Below are 12,154 nucleotides of genomic sequence, written 5' to 3'. Positions count from 1 at the left end.
GATATTGACTCGGAAAGCTAGTGCCTAATTTACGTTGAAGCAGATATTTTTCTTCTTAGTTTTGTGGACCATTTTCTTTTGCAAAGATTGGTAATATCTTTGAGTGACATGAAGTTTCTTTGGCAATGGTTTTTCCCAAGCAAGATGCAAGAGGGAACAGAGCGTGTGGGCGGGCCTCAAGAGACCTTTTAGGGGGCGTTTGTTTGCCCTCACTAAGTTGGACTGGACTGGACTAACTATTAGTCCAATACTGTGTTTGTTCCATGCTGGGACTAACATTAATGAGACTAAAAGGGACTAGCATGGACAAAACCCTTCACTAAGAGGTCTTAGCGAGACCCCCCAATAACCATGGGACTAGCTAAGACTATCCTCTCTTTCTTGTCCTCGTCATGCTCAACGACTACTCCCGACAGACTCCTCGTCATCTCCGGTCACCTAGATCAATCATTAACTTTCCAAGATCCATTTCACAACCAACTTTCATATAAAATATACCAAATTGAAGCTGGGAGTGACAAGATTACGATTTTACCTAAATCGAAGCCAAAATGTGGTCGGAAAATGGCCTGGAAGTCTCGGCCTATTTGGGCTTCTTCAAATCCATGACATATTTGAGCATTCAAAGCTAAGATCTCGGTCCATGGATGGTGATGAATTTTTTGGCGATGCTAACTTCATCCAATTTAACGAGGGTTGGCCGGCAAAACACATCAGGAAACCTGCAACTCGTCGGGAAAATTGGAGTCGTGAGGTTCCGTTTGAACAACGCATAGCTAGAGAGGGAGGGAGAACAGAGAAATAGAGACTGGAATCAATAAGGTGTTTGACCAGGAATGAGAAAGAGACATGAATTGAGAGGTATAAGGGGAAAAAAAGGGAAGGGGTGGGACGATGAGAGAAGAGGAAAAGAGTGGGACGGAAATGGTAGAAAAAGATAGAGAAAAAGATAAGATCATAATAAAATATTAATAATTTATATATTAAATAATATAATATTAGAATTTGTTATTATCTAGCTTCTTAGTCCAATACTGCACCAAACGCTTCACTAAGTTAGTCCAGTTTAGTCTAGTCTAAGCCAGTCCAGCTTAGTCCTTGAAGCTAATCCAGTCCGAGATAATCCGGCGCAACAAACGCCCCCTTAGAGGATTCCTTATCACGCCACACACGGAGATCTTTCCATTTATAGGTAAGAGGGCTTCTCTTTTACCGTTTTCTACTAAGCAATAAAACTGCATCCCCTGATGTCCGCATCTCCACTTAATTGATTAACCTCACAACCTTTCTTCACTTTCTTTGTTAAACTCTTCCTACAGGTTAGGTCTTTTTATCCCATTTTAATAGTGTATTAGTTTATCTTTTTTAATAAATTTCTTGAGAAACTTGGAGCAAATTATTAATAAGGTACCGGCAGAGATAGGAAGACAAATAATTGAACCAAGATAGGAGACATTAACATTGAGAGAGTAGGGTGGAATCGGTCTTCCCACGCCTTTGTTGACAAGAATCTTAATTAATGTTAGACGGCAACTTGATATGATTCCAATGGTAGAAGAAAAGTCGTTTGTAGTGAAGGGAAGCCCAAAGGTCCATTAATTTTCACATTACACAATGACGTCCATTAATTTTTCTGATTTGGATGCTCTTTTTGTTAACATCATTGCTGCGTAGTTACCACTATCTTTCCAAGTTCTAAGTTCTGAGTATGGCCTATCAATCTAATCCAATGGCTGTTGTATATTGTGTTCCAAAAGAATTGAATAATCCAATTAGTAAGTCAAGTTAATACTTGCCACTCTAGTTGTTATTGTCTAATTTATGAATTGAGATTTTCACATAGGAAAATTTTATTTGAACCCCTGTAACCTCTTTCTATATCCAGCTTACTCTCTTCACCCATATTATTTTTTATTAAAGAATTAATCTCTCTTTAAACCCAAATTTATTACCTAAACTACCATCTCAAACCCAATTCAAAATGTTAAGTTATCTTTACACCCATTCTCTTTATAAAATAACATGTAATTGAATTTTTTTTAAAAGAGGCGTCCTTGCCCCCCCCCCCCCCTTCCCCCCACCTCTTCCCACTAGCATTTCCATGGCTACCTTTTTTTTTTTTTTTTTTTTCTGCTACCAAATCCAGACATTTGCCATTTTTCTTTCTACTGATGTGTATAAACAACAAATCAAACAATTCATCCCCTTCTATTTATCAACAAGCAAAGAAGTTTATAATCTAAGAACATTGGTAATAAGTTTTTCCTTAGAATTTTCCAATTGCAGAAAGTTTAACAAACCATTCGGGATTGATGAAAAAATTGAAACCAAAATACTCATCTTCTGAACTTCAAAAAAAAAAAATTGAAATCAAACAAACAAAATATTCATAAATTGAGTCATACCTTATTTGGAAGATTCAAAACTTCAAAATCACCATCCATCAATAAAAAAACTTGTTTTTCTCTACAAGACCTATTAGGGTTTTAGCCAGAATGAACGTAGAATAAACAAGAAGTGATGGTAGGGTTTAATGGGTTTATTGATAAATTTGAGTTTTATTATTAATTTCATTTTGTACTTAATAGTAATTATGAAATAAGGTAAAATAGATAACTAGGTGTAGCAAGAGGTTACATGGGTTCAAATAAAATTTCCCTTTCGCATTCACATTTTATCCCTATGCATTACCAAAACAAGGGTAAATTACATTGTGTACCCTCAAGTTTAGATGCTATTGTAACTTCATACAACATCTTTAAAACCTTTCAATCTTATACATTATTTATCTTTTCATTTCAATATCATACATCCGTCACAATTTTTGTTAATTTTTCCATTATCTGCCTACATGGATGCCGTGGGCTCCACAATATATGTGCCACGTGTATAAAAGTACCAAAAAAAAATTCCATTTAAAAAAAAGTAGTTAAAATAATTTTATTTTAAAACTAAAAAAAGAAAAAGAAATGAAATGCAGAACTTCATCTTCATCACCGACACTCCTTACCGCCGAATCCCAGATCAACAACCAAAACCATTCTCCAACTTGCCCAATACATTCAGAACCTTGAAATCGTCACGACTTAGTACCGCTGAGTTGCTCTTCAAAGGAGATCTAACCCAAAAAAAGCTCTCAACCCACCTTAAAAAGCCCCAGATTTTGGGTCCGTTTGGATCTCGAGCCGGAAATTGGGGAAGACGAGGCGAATCAGGTCAGGTTTGAGCGAGGGAGAGATCTAAGGTTCTGAGAAAAGTCGTTGCGGCAGAGGACGAGATTTATGTACACCCTGAGAAATGAACCCTTCGAGTGGGAATAGAGCGATGAAACGGGTCGCCGTAAAGCTAGTTATCTATGAGACAAAGGTGGTTTAATTGTTTGAGGTTAAGCGGGTGTATTCAATTGAGAATTTGAGAGATTTAAATGGATTGTTATAGAGTTTAATTGATTTGTAGGGATTCCATGTAACATTTTGATTAATTCCCAATTCCTTCAAAATCTCATGGAAAGAGGTGAGATTTGTGGATGATTAAAATACACTATGAAATCTCTCTAATTCTCTTTAATTCCTCAACTTTATCAAATTCTTTAAAATCAAATTCTAATTGAATACACCGGGAATATTATAAACTTCTTTAAAATTCTGATTGAATACACATTGAATTTCAGAGAATCACTTAAAATCCTGATTGAATACACCTAGATTCGTTAAAAGAATTAAATTCCCTCAAAATACCAATTGAACACCCCCCTCCCACCCAAGAATTGGAGTGGGAATTTTGCCGCATAGTAGGTTGGAGAAGGGGTCCAGCATGGCGAGATTGGAGAGGGAGAAGGGGAAGGAAGGGATTGGGTCATTGGGGGAGAGGGACGGGAGGAAGAGCGCAGGGACTTGACATCATACACCGCCACCGGCCTCCCATTTGCTTTCGGGGAAAGATGGACATAAAACTTTGAGGAGTCCATATATGCCTCTGCGCCTGCAAAAAGAAAAAGGTGAAGGAAGATTCAGCAACTGTCAAAGCTAAGGCAAAAGGGTTTTTCTTGTTGGGCTTTAGAAATTTGGAATTAGGGTGGGGAAAGATGGTAGAAAACTAGATGGCAGCCGTGCCGGGGGAGGGGGCGATGGTGGTTTGGACGGAGAATGTTTTTGGACATTTTATTAGGTTTTGTTTTTATTTAATTTTATTTCGGTTTGGTTTTATTAAACATTTAAATATTATTTATTTATTTACATGGCAAAATTAACTTCCAGATCAGCAAAAATATGGGACTTACAGTTGCCACCCCACTGATTAATGGTCAAATTAACAGATTGACTAACGGATATATGAATTTATAAATAAAATACAAGTAGATGTATGTTATTGAAATGTTTTAAAGATAATGTATAAGGCTGCAATTGCATTCAAATGTGAGGGAGTAAAATGTAATTTACCTTTTTTATTAGGATAAGTCTTCCAAAGGAAAATATAATTATTTCATTTCTAGAAGTCTTCATTCAACAAAGGCGTTTCGTCCACTCTTCGGATTCGACGAAACTTCATAGCCTTTCTTTTCCTAACAAATAGGGGTGTGCTCAGAAAAAATAAAATTAAAAAAAAAAAAAAAAGTGAGGAAATGGAAATCATCTCCAGTCAATTTAATTTCTAGTAATAAAAGTAAATCAAGTCAATACCATGATCAGTTTTACTTTCTTATTGATTGATATATTAGATTTTTATTTGTATTTCCACACATCATTGTTATTGAATGATATTGACAGAGAAAGCTAGGTTAGTTTACGTTAAAAAGCAGATAGTTTGCTTCTATCCCATCATGTACGAGCGAGTGACACATTCGTTTTTTGTTAAACGTAAAATTTTGGGGTAATTAAAGACAAAAGGTTAATTGTGCCAAAAGAAAAGAAGTGGGATGGATGGATGGATTGATGTTTGTAAAAATTGGTGGCTGAAGCTTTAAGTAGTAATATCGATGATTCGATCCATCTGATGAAACACGAACACGTTGCCATGTGAAGAACCAGACACTTGGATCAACTACAAACAATATATAAATTAATAAAGAGATAATGAACCGTCCAAGAGGAAATTAAGATTTGATCAAATAAATGAGCGTTTGAATTTTTCTTCTTGTTTGTTTGTAGAGTACGTGTCCTCTTTTAAGATTGATCAACTGCTGCGAGCCTTACGAGTTACAACACTGCTTCTTGCGTAATTAATCAGAGGGAAATTATGAAAAACAATATTGATTGAAACAAGAAAAAGAAGGAGAAGCTTGTGGAGACTACATACATTTGTTTCACCGGATAGAAGGATCTCAACACCTTTAAATTCAAGAACAATAGCTATAGTGCTACTATGCACTGCCATCAAAACTACAAGCAAAGTATAGCCTCTACCCTTCACGAATGAAAGGAGAAGAAAGTGTGACATTTGCACAAGTTGCTAGACTTTAAAATTTTAAATCCTATATATATGTTTCTGCTAGTAATTATGATTTAGAAAATGTGCTGATTTTGTTCCTAAATCCTAATAAAAATTGAAATCAAACGAAAAAAAAAAAAATTGCAAAAATCGATTCATACTTTAGTTGGAGGATTCAAAACTTCTAAATCATCATCTATCGTTCAAAAAGAGCTTGTTTTTCTCTATGAAAGTGTCTTAGGTTTTAGTTAGAATGAACGTAGGATAAAAATTCCATGATGGTAGAGTTTAATTATTAGATGTGGGTTTATTGATAAATTTTAATTTATTGTTAATTTCATCTTGTGGTTAGTGGTAATTATGCAATAGGGTAAAAAAGACAATTCACATTCAAAGTTTAAATTGGGTGTAGAGAGAGGTTTTATGGGTTCAAATAAAATTTCTCTTAATCAGATCATTTTGTCGATATTGCGTGTGAGTGAGTTTTGTGGTCAAACTTTTGACCTAATTAATAAATTAATTAATTACGGATCACACTCGGCTTTAACTATTACAGCTGAATGCATACTTTTCTTCTGTAAAAGGCTATATATGTGTATATATATACTTGCAGTATTGTAATCTTCTTCCAAATTACTTTCCAGTTTCCAATAATGGAGCCTAAATACTTTTTGTTCTTCATTGTTGTTAAGATGCAGGGTCAGGGAATTAGGTGCTTCAAACTATTTCATGCTTCAATATTTGTGGCGCTAATTGTGCTACAATATTGCATCATTTCCCAATCCCTTGAATTCAATAATATTTCTTCAGGAGTAGTTGGCCACAGGGATTTTGTTAAGGTGCCGAAGGTGATCAGGTGCATAGAGAGGGAAAGAGAAGCACTCCTTGCTTTTAAACAGGGCCTTGCAGATGACTACAATCTCCTCTCTTCGTGGGGAAGAGAAGTCCACAAGCAAGACTGTTGCAAATGGGTAGGTGTCCACTGCAGCAACCGAAACAACCATGTTACTCAACTTAATCTTGGAAGGGATCGTTTGGATCAAGCTTACTCACTTCAACAGAAAGGACAGCAGGAGTATATGGGATATTATTTGCAAGGTAAGATGATAAGTCCTAAACTGATTGAGTTGCAGCATTTGAAATATTTGGCCCTTTCTTCTGTGAACTTCAATGGGACCAGACTTCCAGATTTCATTGGTTCTCTTTCCAATTTAAGACACCTTGATCTCTCTAATGCCTTTTTTGGTAGTCGATTTCCAAGTCAGGTTGGAAACCTTACCCACTTGCAATATCTCGATATCAGCATCAATTACTTTAACCATGTAGAAAATCTAAATTCATGGCTCCCTCATCTTTCTTCTTTAGCATATTTGGACATGAGTAACACCAATCTCAGTAATGTTCGTGACTGGCTAGAAGCAATTAACAAGCTCCCTAAACTTACGAACCTGAATTTACTGGGGTGTGGTCTTGCGTCTCCTGCAATTCATTTCAGTACTCTTTTTAATGTAAATTCTTCCAAAACTCTTGCTCATGTTGATCTCGGTTACAACCAACTCACTTCTCCTTCAATTTTTTTATGGTTGTCAAACTACAATGTCAGCCTTGTTGATCTTGCCCTCTCTTCCAACAGTTTAACTGGTTTAATTCCCCATGTTTTTGGAAACATGAGCTCTCTTGTCCACCTAGATCTCGGTGACAACCAAATTGAAGTAGGGATTCCACAATCTTTTTCCAAGTTATGTAATCTGCAAGCATTGTACCTTGACAACAATATTCTGAGTTTACAGCTGTCCTGGTTGGTTCAAATATTAATGTCTACATGCCCTGATCAGAACTCATTAGAGACTCTGTACCTGACAAACAATCATCTTTCTGGATCAATTCCGAATCTCACAAACTTTTCATTGTTGAAAGAATTAGATCTCTCTTTAAATCATGTAAGTGGAACAATACCTGAAAGCGTTGGGCATATGTCTAATCTGGAGGACATGTGGTTGGGTATGAATGCTTTGGAAGGGATAATTACGGAAACCCACTTCTCCAATCTCTCCAGATTAATATCTTTGGATCTGTCCTCAAACTCACTAGCTTTAAGCTTCAGTTCTAATTGGGTTCCACTTTTTCAATTGCAATACATTTCTCTGGGGTCTTGCATGATGGGTCCACATTTTCCAAAATGGCTTCAAACTCAGAAAAGTTATTTGAGCCTTGATATTTCTAATGCAGGAATTTCTGATATCCTTCCAAATTGGTTTTGGGGCATGTCGCCTCAAGATTATATAGATCTCTCAAACAACCAAATTCGAGGAATAATTTCAAATCCAACATTTGATTTTTCATCCTTCCCTCAAAAGGTGAATTTGAGTTGGAACCAATTGGAAGGTCCCATTCCTACATTTCTTTCCAAAGCATCATCTCTAGATCTCTCCAACAATAAATTTTCAGGGTTGGTTTCATTCTTGTTTCCAAAGACTCCAATCAAGGCTAGTAATTTAACCTTTCTTGATCTCTCAAGCAACCAATTATCCGAAGAACTTCCCGATTGTGGGATGCATTTTGGAAATCTAGTCTTTCTTGATTTGAGTAACAATGCCCTGTCCGGGAAAATTCATACCATAGTAGATTCTTTGTATTCTATTCAAACACTAAAACTAAATAACAATAGGTTTGTGGGGAAATTGCCTTCATCCTTGAAGAACTGTACAAGACTCACAGTTTTTGATGTTGGAGAAAATGAACTATCGGGTTTGCTACCTGAATGGTTAGGAGTTGGACTTCTAAATTTGGCTATCCTTATCCTCCGTTCCAATCACTTCTATGGAAGCATTCCATCACAATTGTGCAATATGAGAAGCATTCAAATTCTGGATCTCTCAATGAATAACATCTCTGGAAGTATACCCAAATGCCTCAATAGTTTAACTCTTTTGGCTCAAAAAGGAAGTTCAAGACTAAATATCACACATGAGTATCAGGGAGTCTATAGGGGAAACTCGAGCGTTTTTTATGATTATGCTGATGAAGAATCCTTGATATGGAAAGGAGTAATGTCCAAATTCAAAAGTACTCTGGGGCTTGTAAAGAGCATTGATCTGTCGAGCAACCGATTAATGGGGGAGATTCCTAGTGAAATCACTGATCTTGGGGGGTTGGTTTCTTTAAACCTGTCGAGAAACAATTTGACAGGTCAAATAACTCCAAAGATCGGGAAGTTGCAATCACTAGACTCGCTTGATCTATCAAACAACCAAATATATGGTATGATTCCAACAAGTCTCTTTCGAATATCAGGCCTTGGTAAGTTGGACTTGTCAAACAACAACCTGTCGGGAGAAATTCCAATGGGGACTCAGCTCCAAAACTATGAACCTTCTGATTTTGCTGGGAATCCTCTGCTTTGTGGAATTCCACTTCAACAATTGTGCTCTACTGAGGAGCAACCAGTGTTCAGAGATCAAGTTGAAGAGAAGGATGGGCTTATAACATCAGGATTTTACGTGAGTTTAGTACTTGGATTTGTTGTTGGATTTTGGGGAATTTGTGGGAGTTTGATATTCATCAGGTCATGGAGATACACATATTACAAGTTCTTGAACTATGTCTATGATTGGCTTTATGTGCGGGGCGGCTTTGATCAGGCGACGAAGAATGACTATTGGGTAAATTGTAAGTACTCTTCCACATAATGAATAATATTATTGCAGTTTTGAGTCTATTAATACGATTGGCTAAGTGTATTTTTAATTTTTTACACAGAAAACTGTAGTATAATGATAATATCTTTTTCTGAATCATTTTAGCTCGTGCATCCACCGTTCGTAAGCCATGCTCTCTTTCAGCTAGAGAAGGAGATTGAAGACTGCAACTTGAAGTTCTTTTTTTGGTTGATGTGAATCATATGATTTTTTTTTTTTTTTTTTCAAATACGACAGTGCAAATAATGGAATGATATTCAGTGAGAAAGCTAGGCCTAGTTTACGTTAAAGCTTCTTAATTTTGTGGGATTTTTGGTCTTGCAAAGATCGATGTTATCTTTGAGTGGTTAGGTCTTCTTTATCGAGAAATTTTTAGTTGTAATGGGAACAAGTGGTACACCACGTGTTTTAATAAGAATAGTGAGATCTTTTATTTTTTAAGTTATTAATTTTTTAGCACACATATCCCACAATTTGTTTAGTAACAAATGATGTAGCATCCTGTGTACCGGTCACACTAAAAAAATCTCCTCTTTATCCCCTTTTTAATAGGGGTAATGTTTAGAAGACTAAATTTGTAAACTAAGTTTTGAAAACTAAAGGACATGGAAGTTGATTATTCATTTATTACTTAAACATTGATAAATGTGTTAATTCTTATTTGTGACATATTATTTAATTTGCAAATTTAGCTCCAAATTTAGTCTATTTTTTCAATAAATTTCCTTGGGGAAACTTCTAACAAATTATTAATCAAGTTACCGAGGGAGAAAAGAAAACAAATAATTCAACCAAGAATGGAGACATTAACATTGAAGGCGTATGGTAGAATCGGTCTTCCCACGCTTTGGTTGACAATAACCTTAATGTTAAACAACAATGCTTCGGTGTTCAAAAAAAACAACAATGCTTCAGCCAACGTAAGACATGAGGGTACCAAAGGTTTTTGGTAATAGGGTCGCTGCCAAAGGTCCATTAATTTCCACATTGAACAATGACGTCCATTAATTTTTCTGATTTGGATGCTCTGTGTTAACATCATTGCTGTCTAGTTACCATTATCTTACCATTATCTTTCCGAGTTATGAGCATATGGACTATCGGGCTAATCGAATTGGTGTAGTATATTTTGTTCCAAGCGAATTGAATAATTCAATTAGTAAGTCAAATCAATACATGTCACTCGAGTTGTCTATGTCTAATTTATGAAGTATACTTGCAGTATTGCAATCTCTTCCAAATTACTTTCTAGTTTCCAATAACGAAGCCTAAATACTTTTTTAGATAACTTCATTTTAATCTTTAAAAAAGATGAGTTAGACTATAACCTTGTTTAAGATTAAAATCCAATTTTAGTCCCTAGTACATTTAATCATCTCATTTATTAGTTATATTTTGATGTTTTATTTATCTTTTTATTCCTATTTTAATGAATTAATTACATTTAAATTTAATTTATCATAACATTTTAATGTCTACATTTAGGCAACTAATTTTTTTTTTGTTTAATAATATATAGTCCAATAACAATTTTGTATTCTCTTCATTTAGGTACATTAATATATTTGAATATTTCGGTATATCCATCAATACAAATATATTGGTACATTAAACATATACATGCATTTTGGTACACACATTTGAGTTTTTATTTTTTTATTTTTTTTTGGTACAATGATATATTTTACACTAAAGCGAGGGGGGTTCGGCTAAGCCACACAATGAACAACTTAATTTGGTATCGAATTCGCCATCAACGAGATTCAAACATGATACCTCTCATTTGAGTATTGACTTTCAAGTACATTAATTCAATATACTATATTTCGGTACATACATTTCGGTACGTACATTTTGGTACATACATTTCGGTATTGACATTTAGGTACATTAATTCAATATAATACATTTCGGTACGTACATTTTGGTATGTATATTTTGGTACATACATTTCGGTACGTATATTTCGGTACATACATTTCGGTATATATATTTCGGTATATACATTTTGGTACGTACATTTCGGTACATACATTTCGGTATTGATATTTAGGTACATTAATTCAATATAATACATTTCGTACATACATTTAGGTTCATTATAATATTTTTTGGTACTATCATGTAGGTACAAAAAAGTCAATTATATATATTTTGGCACAACACAATCATGTATTTATATATTTTATATCATAAATTTCTTTTAATTTTTCTCTACCAAATCTTTGAAGACTAATGCACTGCTAAAGCTCTTTTCAAAGAACGCACAACCAAAGCCGAAGCTTTTCCATCGACCAAAGTCGAAGCATTCCCTTGAAGAATCAATAAGCACTTGTGCCGATTCCTTCAAGACTTTGTTGCAAGCTCAAAACCTGTAACGACGTTTGATTCAAGATCAAGTCATCAAGACCCTTGAATCAACGAAATCCTACATTAACACTACCTTTGCCACAGCCCTAAACCTGAGGTGAAGACTATCCACGCATTGTTTCAAGCTTAAAACTTGAAGCAATCGTTCAATCGTTCATCCGAGATTAAGTCATTGCGACCCTTGGATCAACAATCAACCAACAACATCAAATTTGAAGACTAAATCAGAGGAAAATTGTAAACAAAGATTGTAACCTACAAATTCAATCAATACAAATCTACTCTGTACACGTGTTCTCGTTTCATTTGTTACAGAATTTTCGTGTTTACAACACCATGTCTCAGAACTTGAAATGTTCTAACTTTAATGCTTATGGATATCTTATTTCCATAGCACCAATCACAATCTTGTTCCTTCCATTTAATGGGTTGTCGAACTGTAACAAGCTCGATTTCAATGATTTGGACGTTTATTGACCGAAACCACTTTATATGGGTACAAGAGGTGAATTTCCACTTGATTATCAAGAAATTGAGTAACCATTGAAGCCAACAATGGCATGGAAGAGCTGAATAAGCCTCTACCATGATCTTCATATAAAGACTTATGCCTAAAGCATAACAAATGGAAATACCTCCCGAATGAGGATTCCATAGCT

At 35.2% G+C, this 12,154-nt stretch overlaps 1 protein-coding gene across 1 annotated transcript; it reads left to right on the top strand.

Moving 5' to 3' along the window:
* The first annotated feature begins 6,041 nt into the window (after nt 1-6,041).
* Nucleotides 6,042-9,689, top strand: LOC125469134 (receptor-like protein EIX1). Its single transcript, XM_048566141.1, has 2 exons — nt 6,042-9,096; nt 9,231-9,689. Exons 1-2 carry the CDS (start codon nt 6,081-6,083, stop codon nt 9,284-9,286), a joined length of 3,072 nt encoding a protein of 1,023 aa, XP_048422098.1. The 5' UTR covers nt 6,042-6,080; the 3' UTR covers nt 9,287-9,689.
* The last annotated feature ends 2,465 nt before the right edge of the window (nt 9,690-12,154 follow it).

The sequence above is a fragment of a genome, unplaced genomic scaffold, assembly GCF_019419815.1.
Source record: "Pyrus x bretschneideri cultivar Hongxiangsu unplaced genomic scaffold, Pyrus_bretschneideri_v1 Contig40, whole genome shotgun sequence".
NCBI lineage: Eukaryota > Viridiplantae > Streptophyta > Magnoliopsida > Rosales > Rosaceae > Pyrus > Pyrus x bretschneideri.
This window is presented reverse-complemented; position numbering and strand designations above follow the sequence as displayed.